This window comes from Folsomia candida, unplaced genomic scaffold, assembly GCF_002217175.1.
Source record: "Folsomia candida strain VU population unplaced genomic scaffold, ASM221717v1 Fcan01_Sc041, whole genome shotgun sequence".
NCBI lineage: Eukaryota > Metazoa > Arthropoda > Collembola > Entomobryomorpha > Isotomidae > Folsomia > Folsomia candida.
The window spans coordinates 697,847-717,884 of NW_019091233.1; the positions used below are offsets into that span (position 1 = coordinate 697,847).

At 36.1% G+C, this 20,038-nt stretch overlaps 1 protein-coding gene across 1 annotated transcript; it reads right to left on the bottom strand.

Annotated features, from left to right (window-relative positions):
* Positions 1-13,192: 13,192 nt before the first annotated feature.
* Positions 13,193-14,044, bottom strand: LOC110861417. Its single transcript, XM_022110526.2, has 2 exons — positions 13,835-14,044; positions 13,193-13,774 (listed from the first exon to the last, which is right to left on the bottom strand). The coding sequence occupies exons 1-2, from the start codon at positions 14,029-14,031 to the stop codon at positions 13,342-13,344; spliced, it is 630 nt and encodes a 209-aa protein (XP_021966218.1). The 5' UTR covers positions 14,032-14,044; the 3' UTR covers positions 13,193-13,341.
* Positions 14,045-20,038: the final 5,994 nt, after the last annotated feature.

Below are 20,038 nucleotides of genomic sequence, written 5' to 3' on the forward strand. Positions count from 1 at the left end.
ACGCTACCACAATAAGCCTAAATTCTATATTTACTATAGCAGAATAATAAAATCGCTATTTATATTGCTAATGCTATCATACAAATGTATGTAGTTAGTCGGGTAGAAAATTGCATACTTTATAATAATACTTATAATGGTATTGATCGTAAAATTTCGCCATATGTATAGTTACGTTCCAAATTAAATAGTTGAAACCTAATACACCATCCTACCTGCAAAATAGAGGATGAACCTCCTTCCCTTCACGATAATAATTGCTGTGGAACTCCAAACGTTCATAAACTTCGTAACGCTGGCTCAGAATGGGAAGATAGGGATTTTTCCTTATCCTGCACATACTGGCCAGCGTTAAGAAGTTTACGAACAGCGCAGGACGAATTCGACGATGGATACACCCTTCAAGGTCAAAAGGTCATGACCTGTCACTTAAAGGTCAAATTGTATGCATGTTTCAATTTGAACTGAAATTGAACCACCCCGAATTCAATGGTGACCTCTATTTTAACCTCAAGGGTCACAAAAGGTCACTTGGAGATCACTCACATTTAAATTGGATACATATATCAATTTGAACTGAAATTAAACCCCGAATACAATGGTGACCTCCATTTTGACCTCAAAGGTCACAAAAGGTCACAGAACGATCAGTTCCAGTTAAATTTGATACTTTTGTCAGAATTGTTGGAAACACATTAGACATTTAAATTTGAACAGATTTTGAACAGACAATCACAACTTGGTGTTCAGGTTGACGGATAAGACATTGCTTTCACCCCTTGGTTACATATTCGTTGTAACGGTTTATTACCCTTATTCTTAAAAAATTTCCCTTAAATACGGTACCTACGTATTGGTTTCATTACAACATCTCCAATCATTAAATTTCCATGAATTCCTAAAAAAGGCCAAGTTCACATTATTTTCTACCAAGTCTCCAATTTTTAGAGGTTTTTGACGAAAAAGTCAATCTACTTTTTAACATTGGTCGGTGGAATGAAAATTCCAAAATTGTATAAGAAAAATATTTGTTTAACCTTATTTTTACGAACCTAATTTTCTATTGTTGTAATATGGTGGAGCCCAGGATTAAATAAATTGGAGGCGGCTGAACAGAAATTAATTTAACAGAATATATACGTTTGCTTAAGAAAACATTCTCTGCCCATTATTACCATTTCTTATCATTTATTCTTACGAATTTTATTATACATATTTATATGCTTGTGTATGGTTCAAATCTTGCGTAAATTCGAAAAACTAACAATAATTTTTCAATAGTTAAATTAAATAGTAATGTATAACCTATAGATTTATTTGTATTTTTATGCTTCATAATCACACATGCTCAAAGAACTAATTTTATTGTTCCAATCATTTTCCTCGTCTTTTAGCTCGACCTTTGTCACAGAGGGGCAAATACAGTTGGAAAACCCGGTACAATTATTACCATCCCAAACTCGGAAACAAGCCTTACTTCCGACCTTTATCATACTCGCTCTGTTGTCCCACCAACCCTCAAGATTTGTGCACTTTCCCTTTGTCACAATTGATTCTTCCGTGTACCCAATAAACGACCAGAAATTGTGTTGGTAGAGGGTCAGTTTGATTTCATTTTTTTCTTCAAAACTACAATGACTGACACCATTGACGACAAAATCCTTTGACATTTGCAGAATTGTATTGTTGACCGTGACACTGTTTCCGGTACAACCTTGATTTTCCCAACGTTTGACACAACTGCGAGACAAGGGATAAAATGCGGTGATACTTTTGACTGAAACGCATTGGTCGTCTGCCCCGTAAACGGTGGCGTCTTGACCAGCAGTGATTTTGTAGTCGGGTAACTTGTAGAGGTCAAAGGGTAAAGTGTCCCCGTTTGAAACTGCCGCCGCCCAACCAGAACATCGCGTAGGGCAGTCGCAGTAATAACCTATAATGGCTTTGAGACAGGTGGTTTCTTCACAACAGCCGAAAATCCGGGATATGCCGTCCCAGCAGTAGGGGTCTTGAGTTCGGTGGCTGAGAGTTGGACGTAGAATCGGGGACAGGTCAAAGAATGGATGGTTTTAGTGGAGAGATGGAGGATTAGAAGGACGAAGTGGAATTTTGGGGACATCTTGAACAGTGGTTGTTAAACTAAAATGGATTAGAATAATAGTTAGGCAACAAAACTAATTTGTAAGTCCTAGAATTAAGAATTTTTAAAATTACATAAATTAACAAGAATTTATGTACCTAGGTGAGTCCTATGTAGGTGTAGAGATATTTTGGTGTAATGTTCACAAAAATGTTTAAGCAAATTACTAATAACTTTTTTCTAAACGACAAATAAATTGAAATATTTTTTAATTCAAGTTGGGTTGTAATTTTATTTTTAATATATTGCACACAACTCCGTCGTAATTTTAAGCTCTCATGTACGTAAATACGTACTTGAACAAATTTATGTCAACTGGACAACTTATCTTTACTAAGTACTTTACATTCGTGTATGTATTCTTATTGAAAGTGTAAATTTGAACTATATGAAAATGGAATGGTCGCATATGTATTTAAGAGATCAATTTTGCATGGCAACCGCAACACTGGTGACGCAGTATGTATGTCAAAAATAAATTCTTAAAGATATGAAACCACTTGGTAAAGTAAGTAAAGACTCCATATATTCATTACACAATTGCTTATACATGTATAAGCAATTGTGTAATGAATTCAAGGATAATTTCTCTGAATAAATTTTCGTCCTGCAGGACGACAATTTATTCAGAGAAATTATCCTTGAACCCGATTCAAGGAGAATAAATCTTGAAGATTTGATGATTACAGAATCTTGATTTACATTCTTCAACCAACTGGGAGACAAACTTTGTTCAAATAATGTGCATGATACTGCAAGAAGTGGAATGTCTTTAGGGTTGAGATGTTTCTTCCTAATTCCGTTCTCTATCCATAGAAATGTACTAACAGCAGCAATCGTTGTCAACAGAAGTATCCAAGTAAAAATATCGAACGATGAGGTAGGATTTGCAATTTCATATTCACTTCTGTCAATTACTAAAACGAATCCAAAAGGTAAAACGTTATAGAAATGCAGCACGACTTGCAATCTATTCTTAGGATTGTTCAGATGGCTTAAAAGAATTTGGTGGCCGTCCTTCCTAACTTCCGCAATGGGTGGGGCACTTGGAACTTGATCCTTTTGGAAAACATAATCATACGCGGTAAAATTGAGAATTGTAGAAATGCTGTGGATATAGCAATATTGACCGCTGGACGAATATTTGAACCCGAGATCGCATACGACGGCTTTACCATAAATTATCCCAAAATATTCATAAGATGTACGCAGTTTTGGTACAGAAATAGGGCCACCGTTGAAATTGCTGTAAATTAGATCCCATGCTGGTGTTATTGATTGATAGTTTGTAATATGAAAGAGTGAAGATTCCTTAAGATTTACAAGGAATGTACTGGTTTGATCGACGACAAGGAATTTTGAGGTAATTGTTAGTGCGGACAATTTCTTTAACAAATTGGAAAATTCGATGGGTAAGGAGTACCTGTTGATATTATTGCTAACGTAAAATATGATATAGTCAGGGTTTTCCAATATTGAATCGGGGGATTCTAAGTGTTCTGAAATTAATGTTAGATCATCCTCCAGTGAAACACTTTTTATATTAGTAAAGAAAATTTTAACTCTACAGTTACGTCCTCGTTGAGTAATAAATGGCTTCCAGTCCCAAAAGCTTTTTATTGCATAATTGGTAATGATATGCTGATTATTCTGCGATGAAATTAAAGTTGGACCAATCGGGTTTACAAAGTGGTGGACACAGTTTTCAAAAATGTGCAGATTTGTGAAGGACATTGCCATTTTGAAGAGTGAAACGTATAACACCAAGAAGGTCCACATTATTATATTCTGTGTTAGACACTGGATAGCCGTAGTTTCCTTGCCGTTGGGAAAATATTAATATTTCGAGTAGAAAGTAAAACGCCGTGACAATAAGGATCGATTTATTTTAATGATACAGCCCAAGGTTTCCAGTTGTTCAAAATTTAGTTTGGCATCTAACAACTGAATGAAATCTAGAATTATTCATTGCTTGTTTAACTTTGGTGAATGTACACTACAATGGAATGTATTATGATAAATTATAGTAACCACTATTATACTTGCAAATGAATATGTATATATATATATATAGATCTATGTTGTACAATGGTTCTAAAGAATGGTATTCACCTTTAGCAAATAAAAATTTCCACAAACGACATTTAATAAATTTAACATCATATATTGCATATAAAGGTAATCTAATTGTTTATTCAAAATATCGAAATACAGTTTTCTTATAGTATATCCTTCGAGTTTAATTCCATTATACTTCATTGTGCAAAAATTCGTAGATAAAAAAGAAATGTGGTAACAATGAATGGCATTCTTACACATAAATATAATTTGCTATGGTGGGGGTATCAAACTAGCCCATAGAACATACATAATATTGAAAATTCCTTATTTCTGTTTCCGTAACCTCCTAAGTCTAATTAATATACGTATGCAGAACCAAATGGACAGTAAATATTTCAGATTAACAGAAACGTAATAGCAACATCAATAACTAATCTCCAAATCATTAGAGAAGTTAATCTATCGAAAACTGCGTACATTCCCAATTCTACTTTCAAGGGGGAGCACGACTTTAGAATTTTTAAGCTCATCTTGTCCCCCTTGTTCTTTACTGTTCTTCCAAGTTGCATGATAAACTCCACAGAGTGTGTGAATGGATAACACATAATTTTGAATAAAAATTGAATCAAGATAAAGAGATCGATTACCACCATGGAAAAAAAATCCTGAAACTAGTATTGGGATCCGATTATACGAAGAAATCATGACGAAGAGACAAATTCCCTCTACCAAGATAATTCCCCCGACAATCGTTATCATGTTTGGATCCCTTCCAGCATTATTGTTTAGGCGAGATAGCAGTTGAATTTTTCTGTATTGACAGAGGTGCATCATGACAGAGCCTTTTGGTGATTGAGGTTCCCTACATAAGATAAAATTTGAAGTAAAATTTGAAGTGTTTAAACACTGGCTGCTCAAACCATTTTGACACAGCTCGAGATCTGAATACAGCAGGATTCCATTATAAAATAGTTGATTTGCATTGAGACAATCTAACAAATTAGCTAATTAAGTACCATATATGAACCAATTATTATCTACTAACTAACTTTATTTCGGGCAATCGAAGTTAATTCTAACTAACTAGACGTTTACCCGTGTATAACACGGGATTCGATTCCTCCTTTGTCCACCCCCTTTCTATTTCCCGTCTTTCCCCGTGACGTCTATATAATTGTATAATTCTAGCATTATTGGTGCACCCGGTGAGACGACTTCCAGTGCATTCATCGAAACATAATTTGCTTCGTTTCGTTAGGTTAGGTTATTTGACTGTCCGGACCCATTGGACTGGCCGAACTGTCCTGACATCTAAGACAGTTAGGACATCTTGGAAATCTCGGACAGGTTGGGTTAGATTAGGTTAGGTTAGATGTCGGGGATGTGCAGGATGTCCGGGATGTCCGAACTGTCAGGTTGGGTTAGATTAGGCTAGGTTAGATGTCGGGGATGTACAGGATGTCCGGGATGTTCGGGATGTCCGAACTGTCAGGTTGGGTTAGATTAGGTTATCAGAGAGTAGACATAGCCAGTAATACGTGCATAGGATAAGGAGACAAAGTAATGATAATGGTGGCACGAGTGTGCGCGGTAGAGTAACTGGGGAGGAAGAAGCGAGAGAAAGATTGTTATAGTCAAGAGTAGTTGTGTGGGAGCGGAAGCAGAAACAGCAAATAAAGATTGCTCCCGAATATATTCCGTCGTCTCATAATTATTGGTCACACCCTCACCCACTCATCTTATCATCATCACCACTTCCGGCAACGTACCTGGGATCATGGGTAAAGGTTCGGTAAGGTCAAGGGGTAATAACTAGTGAAATATTGGTAATTGAGATGAGCACGTCCATATATATATGTAGGTGAGCAATGAGTAGAGTCAGTCCCTTGAAGTACCTAGCCCCTTACTCCCCCGTTTCTTCATAAGGTTAGGTTAGATGTCCGAGATGTCGAGGATGTCCAAACTGGTTGGAGACTGTCCAGGAGTTCAATCCTTACTACTGTCCTTCAATTGTCATTTTCTTATGCATTGAAGGAATAGACGTTTTCTTATACATTGAAGGAATAGTCCTTCTCTTATACATTGAAGGGATGCTTTCCGCCAGAAAGACAGACAGACAGACAGACGGAGACTGGACTATTCTTAAGAACAGTGATTTAGAAAATCAGTAAAAATTATCAATTGGTTACTTTTTTAATAACTTTGCTAACTAATTGGATGAACTGGCGATTGCAGTATAATTACTAATTAGTCAGATAAAATGTTTTTCTTCCAATTACCAACTACTGATTAATTGGAAATGTACACACAAAATAATCCGGTAATAGATGAAGTCATATATAGTCACCGGTCAGGTACAGGATTATTCACGAAACATGGCAGTCTGCATTTTTTAAGATAGGTCAGTTTTCCCCGACCCAAATCCGGAAATTTAAATAGTTTCTCATAAATTGATTCGTTAGAGTTCTGAATTTATTTTACTACAATGCAGAGACAGAATATAGGATATGGGCAAATCCGTTTCGCATCGATGTTACAGAATTTCAAAAAAAAAATTACAAGCGTAATTTTGGATCTGATGATCAGATTTACATAGTGTTTTTTTGATTTTACGAAGCCACACCCCTTTAATAAATTATGCCAGGAATTTTTTAAAAACACAAAACTCAATGTACACTCTCTAAAACTAAAATTGGTGCCCAGGTTGCATTTGAAATTCTATTCTCCCTACAAATACGAACATTTTAGTGCATTCAAAGTTTCAAAATTCGAAAATTTGAGGGTGTGCCCCATATTGAGAAATCAATAAAAATCTCGCTTGGCCAGCAAAGTTCCTTGGGCAACCTAATGCCAGAATGTTCTCCTTGAACTGAGCTATATTTTGAGCTTTTGTTGCCCGAAGAACAATGCTGGCCAAGCGAGATTTTTGGGGTCAAAGTTTCTGGGGGAGTGGCTTCTTATAGTAAGAGCCGTAGCAAACTAATGACCATTAGTTAAATAATAAACTTGGTTAAAATTAACAAATAAATTTTCTTATCCAAATCGCCCCAAATTAAAAACTTAAGCTTATATGAATTTATAATGATGATATCTACTCGAAAATTAGTGCCACGGGGCTTATCAACATGCTTATCAATTTTTTCAGATAAGCCAATTTTCTTATCCAAATCGCCCCAAATTAAAAACTTAAGCTTATATGAATTTATAATGATGATATCTACTCGAAAATTAGTGCCACGGGGCTTATCAACATGCTTATCAATTTTTTCAGATAAGCCAATTTTCTTATCCAAGTCGCCCCAAATTAAAAACTTAAGCTTACATGGATTTGTAATGAAAGAATAATGAGTCAAGAGGGTTATGAAACAAATTTTATTCTGATTATGTCCCGGTGACTATAATCAGAAATTTAGGGTTTCGACTATGCTTAGTCCAAGAATTATTTTATTTAAAATATTTCTTGCTGGATTTTCCAGTCATCAGCGAGGTAGCAACAACCTCGGACCCAATAGCGCTTAGCGCCTAAGGTGATGTTAATTTAATCAACGGATGCTTAAATTAACATTCTTACCAATTGAATGTCATCGAAAGCTGAAACATAACTCTAAGTATAATTAGAGTTACATTTTTTTGCGACATATGCGATCGTGACTAAATTACCGAAATGATTATTCTCGTAGACTAAAATATACTGATAAACTTTTCCTTAAAGTTTATGAATATATTTAATAAACGTTGATTAAATTTAACTAGAATGTTTAAGGATATTAGTTAATAAATAAAATTATTAAAAAATATCCTTGGGGAGCAGCCACCAAAACCACCATTTGAAGTCCATCTTCGCCACCACATCCTTCTTCCACATCCTTCATGGTTGCGACTAATTGGTATCAAATATTAATATTTCTACCGAATTGCATAAGAGAGTGAACCATTTGAAAAACTAACTACTTGCATATATACTACTTACCGCTTTCAGCGTTGAAATTGTTTAAATAATCTGTCGATACCCTCTTGTACGACGATAGGGATGTTGATTGTCCTTCCGCTTCGTCTTGATGCTCTTGATGGGAATATTTTCTGTAGAATTTGTCCAATTTTGATATAACAGGATGCATTTTCAGAAATAAAGGAAGTTCCAGCAATTGATTTTGCAGTGTTCGGTTTCCAGAACGTCACCTTCACTTCTTCCTCCTGGAAATCCACCTCATCAATGACAGCCACGTACCATTTATTGTCGTAGACACATGCAATCCAATCGTCGATGGAGCATTCATCAATGACAACAGAAGGAACTTGCATTTCGGATTCCATTAATTTCGTGGCCATGATCGTAGTGTCTTGAGAAACTTCGTACAAATGAATTTTTCCGGATCCAATTTCAATACGATGAGCTTGTTGAGTTCCAGCAATTGTTGTTATCGTCTCGTATCGGGTGTTCAAATCTTTGTCTTCAGTTATCTGCTGGATTTCGGAATCTGGGACCCATAGATATTCAATCCCATGGATATTAGATTTGCACCAATCGTAGAAATCTCGAGCTGTTGTGATTTTTGTTCCTTGGAGGGATGCAGTCCTTGCTCCACGTTTGGCAATTCCACCTTGTGCGTCTGCGGGTCCTTTCATATGGGCAGTTGCTCCAAAATGCCATTCAGCTGGAATCCCAAAGTCCTTAATGTGATGATACAAATTGCAGAAATTCTTGCGGTTCTTGTACTGAGCTGCACATCCATCCGAAGCGTAGTGTATGTAGGAAATTTTCATTTGAGCGGCAGCAAACTCGCGAACCAGAAATGGTATGAGTTTGTGCTGGAATGCGTAGAACGAATTTGTGTCATGAGTGGTGCCGTCACTGATAATAGATACGCCGACGTTGTAAGTAACTTGATTCAAGGTCCAGTATATTGCGAAGGGGTGAATTGTAATTTGTTTGTGGTTATAGTAATCTGACTGGACAGCATTTTGTGTGACAGGGGTGTAGTTTTCCGCGAAGTCACCCCATATAAATATCTCACCGGGCTTGAGATTCTTTCTAAGATCCACAAGAAACTCATGTTGAGCTCTGCTGATGTAGTGGTGTTTGAGTAACTTCTCCAGTTCCGAAGTTGCGAAGTCCACAAAGTCTGCAGTTTCTTTTTCTTCTGTCATATATTGGGTTCCATCAGTGCTCAGCCATCTTCTATATGAAATATTGGTACTATCCTTAATGATCTGATTTTCTCTTAAAGATTTCTTGAATACTTCTGTTGATTTTAAACACGTCGGGCAACGTCGGTAGTAGCAATCCTTGCCACCATTTTCACAAACTAATTGCGAAATTGCTGGTTTTATGGATGAAATCTTAATAGCATGGAACAAAAGTTTAACATTTTCATGGTGGATGCAGACACAGACGTTATGGTAACCCTTGCTTGTTAGTGAGATGCATTCCCTTGGACGCATCATCATAAATGATGATTTTCCAACTTTTCCAGCGCATTCGGGATGTTGAGTATTGAACATGGTGAAGAGTTCGCGCAAATTACTCAAAAGATAACGCTTTTGCTTACGTTCTCGTTTTCCTGTTTCCTTGTTCTTGATGGAGAAGAAGTCCTTTTGTCCTGGGCAGGCTCTAGAAATGTCGTCTTGATAATAGAAATCTTGAATTTTGGATTTTATTTCTTGTGAAATTTTGCGTCCTTGCTTAGGTTTTATGGGAGGTAGAATGGTACCGGTCTCTTGTCGTCGTTTGCGGCTTCCTTGTACCAAACGTTTCCCGACCCCGAAGAATTTCATTGTTTTCTCAAGAGTCCAGGAAGTCGGAACCAATGTTAGGAGCTGTTTTTTTTCTGCTTGAGAACATCCCATCATTCTTGACTTTAAACTTCCCATGATCTCTTGTAGATCCTTGGAATCTTGAGTAATTTGCCCTAGGTTGTTATCTTCTGGAATCGGTAGTCCTAGATTTTGGAATCCACTAGTAATCGTACTAGTTATTTGTTCAAGTTCTTTGGTGACTAGCTTTCCTTGTTGCTTGAGATTTCTTTTATTAATCGAAATTGAAGGGGCCGAAGGTGAAATGATCTGTTTGATAAGGGTTAAATTTTCCAACATTCTCTTCTTCGTAACTGTTTCTTCATAGTTGGGGTCTTGCAATCCTTGGGCTTGAATTTCTTCCACTCTGTCACAACATCGATCAGATCTTTTGCATATGGCCTGGTTGGGAAACAACCCAATTGACCTATACTTATTAAAGTAATCCTCCGCCGTGATATATCGCTCGAACTTTTTCGAATATTTGTTATTATGATTGGGATGACAACACTCCTCTCCCCTTCGTAGTCGAAATAGCTTGTAACATTCGTTACAAATAATATTATCATGGAAACTACTCTTAGAATTGAAACCTGGGATCGCCTGATTAATAGACTCCATGAGTTTTGAGAAATTCCTCTTACTGAGAAGAGGTGTTCGTTCTTCAGAGCAGGTCCAGCCGTGATGAGCAATCTTGAGTCCAATATCACAAAAACGTCCTGTCAAAAATTTAAAATTTAATTGTAACGCAATTCAGATTATTTGAATATCAACAACAAGCCGGGTTGATTCTAATAAGATTTGTGTACTTGTAATAATTACCACACCTCTGAATTATTTTACCAATTTTAAAAAAAGACCATGAAATTTAATAATTAACCCCCCTCTGAATTATTTTCCCAACTTTAAGAAAGACCATAAAATTTAAATAATTATCCCCCTCTGAATTGTTTTCCCAATTTTAAAAAAAGACCATAAAATTTAAATAATTATCCCACCTCTGAATTATTTTCCCAAAAAAAATACTATAAAATTTAAATAATTATCCCACCTCTGAATTATTTTCCCAATTTTAAAAAAATACCATAAAATTTAAATAATTATCCCCCCTCTGAAAGATTTTCGAATTAAAAAAACTACCATAAAATTTAAATAATTATCCCACCTCTGAATTATTTTCCCAAAAAAATACCATAAAATTTAAATAATTATCCCACCTCTGAATTATTTTACCAATTTTAAAAAAGACCATAAAATTTAAATAATTATCCCACCTCTGAATTATTTTCCCAATTTTAAAAATGGTCAAAATTTAAATAATTATCATATATTTGAGTTTTTTACCACTTTTAATAAATGTCTTAAAATTTAAATAATTATACCACCGCTGAATTTCTTACCAATTTTAATAAATGTAATAAATTAGAAAAATATTTCAATCCCTGAATTGCTTACCAATTTAAAAAAAATTCAATAAACGTAAAATAAGTATCCCACCTTTGAATATTTTACCAATATAAATGAATTTCCTTTCTTAATATTCTCATTTCTACACCTCTGATTTTTTTTACAATTTTACTATTTTTTCAACTTAAATGTTTTTTCACCTTTGATTTTTTTCCCTTTTCAATAATTTCACCATTTTCATATTTTTACCAGTTTTTTTTAAAATTTTTTTATTATTTTTTAAAAATAATTAAAACAAGTTTTAAAGTATTAATAATTGTACCTTCCATGGTCGGTCTGGATTCTGCATCCTCTGCATCGGCGGCTACTTCTGCAAGAAGTAACCAAAAGGTTAAAATATGGTCAAAAACCAAAACTAGCCAGTATGCCCCTCTGTATGCCCATGGTACTACCTTATTTTTTATAGAGGAACATACTGGCTGCGACGAGTGGTGGTACCATGTGGAGGATGACCAATGCAAAATCATCCTCTCGTGGCATTGATCGTTGTGCAAAAATTTGCAAAAAAAATGACACGTACCATGGTTTTTTTCCATCTGGGGTGTAGCCATTTCCGTTATAGGGGGTGGTGGGAATGATGAAATGTCAGGTGGAGAGGGTGATGACGATGATGACGACATGGTCGATTGTGGTGGCGGGGGTGGATTTGGGGGTGGTGGTGATGGTGGCTGGTTGTCGTGGGAGGACGAATGCTCCATGACCACTTTTTTATTTTATTTTAAAAAGCACTGCACTTTTTTTATAATTTTTTATTTAAAAAAACTGGAGCAATTTGCAAAAGTGAACTGACTCGTTCAAAAGATCAGAAGGATCAGAACGAGTCAGTGAATTAAGTCGGCGAAGAAATTTAAAAAATTAAACCAACATCTCATTGTATTAAGTATGGTAGGTATTAATGCATACCATACTAATTAAGTGAGATGTTGGTTGGTGCGATGCAATGTTTATGCAGAGAGACAAAGTGAGACGATACGGCACTTACATGCAACGCTCATGCAAGCGCACTCGAGCCAAGTTTTTGTGGCTGAGTCTCACTTTTCTCTCTCGTGATGGAAACGGGATTTGCGGCACATTTCAGCTAGACTCTCTCTGCATCTGTCTAGTTATTTCAAAACTAAAGTGATCGAGTTATCCGATCGTTATTTACGTAATTCAGAACTTCTTTTAGTTTAGGGACAGTTACATAAGTATATATTTATATGATACATAAAGTTTGCGTTTATAGGGCCCATTAAATTTGATTGAATATACAGTCTGTCCATACATATATCTGTATGTATATCTGTATGTATGTATCCTTAAAAAATTGAGTTCGACTTAATGAAATAATTCGATAAATTTAATTTTGTTTTGTTTGTGTAGAATCCAATTCTCCAACGTAAGTATGTGTGACGCAAGCCAGAAAATATCCAAATATTGACATGAAAGAGGTAGAAATGTTTCCTAACCTATTGCGATTATATTAGAGTTGCCGATTAGATGAGACGATCTCGTATGATGATGAGATTAGACGAGATGAGATGAGACGGCCGCTAACGAGATAATCTCTTCGCGACCGATTTGAAGGGATAATATTTTGATACTCGTCATGTCACATATTTCCGCGCCATTTTCAGAAGAACATAAGCATTTAATTGTTTACAAATGTTCGTAAGCAGCGTGAGTAATTTAGAACGCTGAGGTATTTCATTATCGCTTACTTATCTTATCAACGATTAAATTAATGCTTGTATAATTTATTAAAAGCAAAGTCTCCAATATGCGCGAACATTACATTAGCTAGTCATAATTGAACCTAATAGTCAATTTGCAAAACAGTAAACTAGTTGTAAACTAAACAATTTTGTAATACCAAACCCGTACATCTGCAGCATTATTGCTTAAAAGTAGTAGAACTTTGATACATCTGTGATAGTTTTAGTGCCACGAAGCTTATAGTCCTTGTTGCATCCTGATGTTGCCGATCTAAATGTAAAGGTTCTAGAAACGAGACCGCCATTACCAGCCACACAAACTGAAGCTCCTGTAAAATCTGCGTTTGTGTACAATGTCCAACTGGAGTAGTCGGATGCAACCCCGTAGGTGGCGACGAACCCAAAATTAGTTGCAGCTGGAGCTGTGATAATTAGTTCTCTTCCTACCCAACTACCACTTTCATAGACAGAGAGGGACAGTGTGTCAGTTTGTGATGGTCCTAGGTGCCGGAGAGACCGTGATGTTTTTGGGTGAGTTGAATTAATGCACACGAATGTTGGACGATAACTATAACTATTCAGATATGTGTTAAAATTGGCCCCAGAATACAATACCCACCTGTCAATATATTCAATATTACTACGTGTAATTATTAATTCGAACAATTTAATGTGTTACCATCCATGCACTTTCACAGAATTTATGGAGGGTAGGAAGAACTCCCAATTAGTCAATTGAGCTTCCTTGGTTTGGAAAGTGATAGCTCCTCCAGTACAATCTGTTCCGGTATACAGCGATATTTCCTGGATGAATGCGGAACATGTGGCAATCGATAGGGCCAGAATGAGCATTTTTCGGAAACTTCCAGGCATCATGATAGCGGTAATTTAGGCGTATTAAGTAATTGCTTTTGCAGAGCACATTAATTGAGTGAAGGTCGGATTGACTGGGCTTTTATGTAGCTGAGAAAACGTGACGTGGGTTTCGTTCAACTCGTTATCTTAAGCATCACTCTAGAACAATATATAGATTAAGTTGACACAGTTTGTTGGAAATTTGCTTCAACACCACTTGAGTCTGTCAGGATGAAAATTAATTAGTTTTTAAATTGAATCGGGTATCAAAATAATGCGCAGCTAGACTTGTATTATAACCAAAATTCAGTGAAATACAAACCACTTGGTTCACATTTCAGTGAATTTCGATATATTAATTTATCATTGTTTGATAAAAACATAATTATCCTGTTGTTTGTTGTTTGTTGGATTTTTGTGCAGATATTGACCATTCATCAACTGTCAGTCCTGACATTTCGTCCGAGTTAATTAATGCATCAATCCGAAATCTCCTTTATGCACCTGAGTCAACTATCTCTGGATATACATATGTAAAATACCAAGATAAGTAGTGTGTCAATTACATATATACAATTAAAAAAACGTATATATTTCAATTTACTAAACGGCATTGGTAGTACATCATGCCCTAAAGGTGCTATAATTAAAAGGCGTGCTGATAGTAAAATATGGTACCAAGCAGGAGTACATAACATAACATACCATAACATATGCACACATAACATTTATTATTTCTTTTCACTTTTAATTTCAACCAATTTCTTCATGCAGCAAGTATTACAGGACTAAACTTATTTAATCGGAACAAATGTGAATTATATTGCGATCATTTTATAATTTGGTTCGTTCTTTGGCGTGGCGAGAGCCGCAATGCGCGGCCCTGCTCGGAACCAAAAAATGAATATGCTCATTGTCAGGTGGGGCCCAGCGTGTATCCTTCACGAATGAGTACTCCAAAACTTCCAAAATGCTCACACCCAAACAGTGCATCGGGGAAAAAAATGATAAGAGAGAAAATTGTTACATGATTCAATTCTCCTCTACCTAGTATCATAAAAATTCCAAAAAAAAGTATGAGTTTACCAGTAAAAATTGTTGTTTGAAGGTCTAGATTTTATTTTATTCTTACATGATGAGCGTACATTCAGCGTACTATATCGAAAATCTAAATAATTTCAGCAATCCCATGCAGGATTATTCTTCATCAAATATATTCCTTTTATGTATACTGCGTGGGCAATTTGTATGCATAGAAAATAAGTATCCTTTAAGCTACATGTGTGAGTTTTAGGTATGAATTTCATTTGCATGCGTGACCACCCAGCTAAGGAGGAGAGTCCCTCTACATGTCCGCCTTAAATCGCCTAAAAAATTTTGCCCCATGGTAGGTTTCGGTATTTAAAAAATATATATTGAAGGATTTTACTCCATGGCTACACCCACCGGAGATATTAAAGCTCAAAGTTTCGAAATTTTCCCCATTGCTGTAAGTATTAGAATTTGATCGGGTGATGGGAATAAGTGTCTCTTAAATAGCAAAATCTGCAGTAAATCAAAAATGGAGTTTTTGCTTTGCAAATGATTTATTGTGAAAATATTTAAAAAATATTTTTTTCACTGAAAATAGTTACAATCTAAATTTTACTGGGAATAAATATGATTGCAGTTACTTTTGAAGTACTTACAAATATGATTTCCATTCAGATTGTAAAAATTTCCGGTTAAAAAATATTTTCACATTAAATCATTTGCAAAGTAAAAACTCCATTTTTGATTTACTGCAGATTTTGCTATTTATAAAACATTTATTCCCATCACCCGATCAAATTCTAATACTTACAGCAATGGGGAAAATTTCGAAACTTTGAGCTTTAATATCTCCGGTGGGTGTGGCCATGGAGTAAAATCCTTCAATATATATTTTTTAAATACCGAAACCTACCATGGGCCAAAGTTTGGAGGCGATTTAAGGCGGACACGTAGAGGGTCTCTCCTCCTAAATCGTGTACATATTCCTCGCTTCGTGCCTCACGCCAGGGCTGGGGCAGAAATGACTTTAAAAGAAGGCTAAGAGGCTGGACGAAGCGACTACTGAAAAGTCGTCTGTCACGTCAGGGATATTGAATGTATATGTATCGATCATTGTAAACGGTTTATACTAACAAGTATAAACTTGTAAGTGTATACATGTGTACATGAATTATGTATGTGATATCCTATATCAGACTAGCCCTCTCTCTGTCTCTCGTCTGTCCATCCGTGAGTCCGTCGTAGAATAGAATTGACAGATAGACGGAATGAATATTAAGGTGTCAAATCCTGGAGTTATTAACAATTTTTGTAATGAAGCGTCATTTCTTATTTAGTTAATGTTAGTTTAGAAAATATTGGAGTAGCCAATAATTCCGAATTAGTGAAAAATTGGACAGATTATTATTTCATTTATTTAGTACTCTTTTTGTTCCAAGAAAATGTAGGGATTTTATGAATTTTGGTTTTGGAGCAGAAGTCGATGGCGGATCGACCTATGCAGTTATATACATGATGAGATTTCTGTGCAATGTGTCGTTGGTTGTACAGAATTAGAGTAGCTCTGTTTGATGGGTGAGGTTCTGGAGCCAAAGAAATTCTGTTAGCACTACGCAGCCAGCTCTGCTGCAAATAGTACAATGCAGAGATTGTACCCTTCATAATTATTAGACATAATAATTGGGGAATTATGTAGTTAATGATTTTAACGATGTACGGTGTGTAAAAAAAGTTTCTCCCTCTGAAATCATTACAATTTTCACGAGCCGATAAAACTGTGCAGATCGAAATATTTCAATATTTCAAATTTTTTCCATGTGCCATAATATGTCGTGTGTCTGTCACCACTTTTAGTCATTTCTTCCACCCTCGCTTTAAGATCTTGTGCGAGTTTTTGTAAAAGCTCAACCGTAAGTGAATTCCACTTTTCTTGGAAACGAGCTTGCAATTCCTGTCTTGTAGTTGGATAAGGTTGCTCGTGAGCCGAATCCTTTAGTATATTCCACTTGTGTTCGATCGGGCTAAAATCCGGAGAATTTTCAGGTCACACCCCCTTCCCCTACACGATTCAAACTCTCCCCTCCAACAGCTCCATCATCGACTTTGCCATGTGTGCTGGAGCCCTATCTTGTTGAAAATCTTTATTCCTTCTACTTGAAATAATACTTGTGTCCATAACCTCGAAATATATGGGAAGAATTTTTTGTTGATAATTGGCTGCGTTAATTTTTTGACTCGTTGAAACAAAATGTAATTTTAAGACGCCACTGACAAAAAAACCAGAAGCGACCATGTTTTAGGTGTCGTGTTTCGGTCTTAGGATTGGTGGTACATCCTTCCTTTCTTCCTTCCTATATCTCAAATTTTGGGGGGTACATTGTTCGCATAGTTCGGTGTGGCTATCATCAGCGAGTACTTAGCTAAATCCCGAGTACTCCAGGGGTCAAAAACCCTCTTTTTTCGACTACTTCTCAAATTTTAGCCGGTTTGAAAAACTGTGTTGGCTTTAAAGTGTTTTCTGCTGACCTGTCCATGCCTCCTGACCAAAACATGTTGTTTTTAGATCTTTCCCATCAGTGGTTACAGAGATATTCTTAGTCGTCTGTTTTTATCGTCAACTGAATTTGAAGGTGCCTGAGGTTTCGTGGTAAAAATACAGAATTTCCGATACATTTTTGACATTATTTGGTTTTTTATTGTAGAAGAGAGTACAGTGGAACTTCCAGACCGTTCCCTGTCCCTACAAAAATTTTTGTCTCTGCGTGACCTCACTGTGTAGGGGGACACTTTTAAATTTTCACATATTTCTTTGTCACTATACCCTGCACCATGTAAATTTATATTCGAATTATTTTCGGTTTACGAGAAGCCCTATATGTGGGGGTCATAACACCGAAATAAAATTTTGAAAACATGACCAAATGTAAAAGTTACAGAAAAAAATACAACCAAAAATTGCGCATGTGAGCAGGATGGAGAAACTTACTTTTTTTACACACTATATGTTTTTTATGAATAATATTCGCCAACTTGTTTCAAGTAGTTATGGCTTTTGTTTTATTTATAATTGAGTATTTATGTAGCAGTAATTGGGGAAGATTGGAAAAGTCATTTTTGTGGTGACGAGGAGGTAGTGTGCTCGCCACTACTCCGGCGTGGGGAAGTAGAGAAGCGTAGCACGGAGGAACTTAATTGTTTAGAAGTAGTGGGAATATCCAGTTTTTTGGGATAATAATTTGCGGATACACATCGAAGTGTCAACATCACAAGCATAGAACCCTGCGTAAGGTATCTACATCTTAGTTCTCCTAACACTTTGACAACGGGTCCAATTTAATTCAAACCTTAGCGAAGCTCATCTAGAATACTCAAAAAGGAGAGCAAACCAGTTATTCTTGGCGGTTAGATCCATATTGCTAGTTGCAATCTTGTAAAGGTGCAAACGCGATCTGATCTTGATCTGATAGGATTGCAGATTGGAAATCCTTCCATCCTTCCTATCGCGATCTAAAAGTAATCTGATAGATTACAAAGTCGTCACCCAATCATATATCCATGTCGTGCATTTTCCCTATGTTGTTCGATTTCACATTGTGTTTCCATTTCCAAACTATCCATCTGATCGTGATATGATCAGATTCTTAAGAAGTCTATTGCTTAGGATTAGTATCACGATCTTAGTCATGATAAAATGTATCCCGTGTTCTACACGGGCTATAGGGTAGTTAAGCATTTGTAGCTATGTAACGGATATTAGAAATACAGACATTTATGCACGTACATGTGAACTTATATAAGTATTTTCTGTGGTTTAGATCTGCAGTAAAATTTACGAAGTTAATGTAAACACTTGTATTTATTATTAAACCAGCGTGGCATTCAAGTCCGAACCACAATTCGTTCCTTGTTTCTACGTTGTCACAGATATAATGTCGAAGACTGTCCGACATAGATGGCTATACAAGATCACAGCAAAAGTATAAACCCGAGCATCATACATATATTGTCCGAATAAAACCCTGAGCCCATATAGTTGGTTAAGAAACTTTTTAAAATATTTAAAACCACATAGGATGCAACGATTCGCTTGGTTCATTACCGTCATAACATACACCTGTTTCCAATCTATATCTGGCATTCGATCACAGGCTAACATGCTTCCTCTTATCGACATCCTCTTTGACAATATCGGTACCTGCGATATGCAAATATTACATGACGGACTACACAGCAATATAGATTGGTCGAATGCAAATTTACCATTCAAAATTATTAAAATGTCTCAATTTAGCCCTGCAGATTACGAACATCAACGAATCCGTGAAACCAAATCACGTGCGGCGTCACATTGCAAAGTAGCATTAATATTATCTGCCCCCTACGTGGACCCTGACGGTATAAGTTTAAAGACGGATCTGAATTTAGACGAATATATATTTAGTGCAATGTACGCCCAATTTCAGTTCGAACTTTGGTCCAGCGTGATGGGAGATTCGGAATTTCGATACTTTGTCGCCTGGACAACGTTGTTATTGAGTTTGTCACCCTAGAAACTTACAAGAATAATCTTGGTACTGTCCATTTTACTCAGAATTTTGCTCCATATAAAATTTCCGTACTTTTCATTTCACAAGAGAAAGATCAAGTCGAAATTTGTACGTGGTTAGCTAAAGCGTACACCGAAAGTCCGGTTATATATAATTTAGGAGAAAATTTATTATGTAACGCGGCACAAAAAACTAATCAGATCCACAACTCTGTTTATCTTTTCACAAATTTTCAATCGCTTTCGCCTGGGTGGTGCTCTGAAATAAGGACTAATCAAGTTCTACTCGGGTTCCAGAACTATAACAAACTAAATACTTTAAACCCATTTCATTCAATGGCTTCAGATTCACTGTCTGAAAGCGCTCTAAAAATAATATTTTTCGCCGCAAACGAGACCTTAGTTCTTAAACAGTCCTGTAGTTTTAATTATTTCAAACTTGAGGTTGAT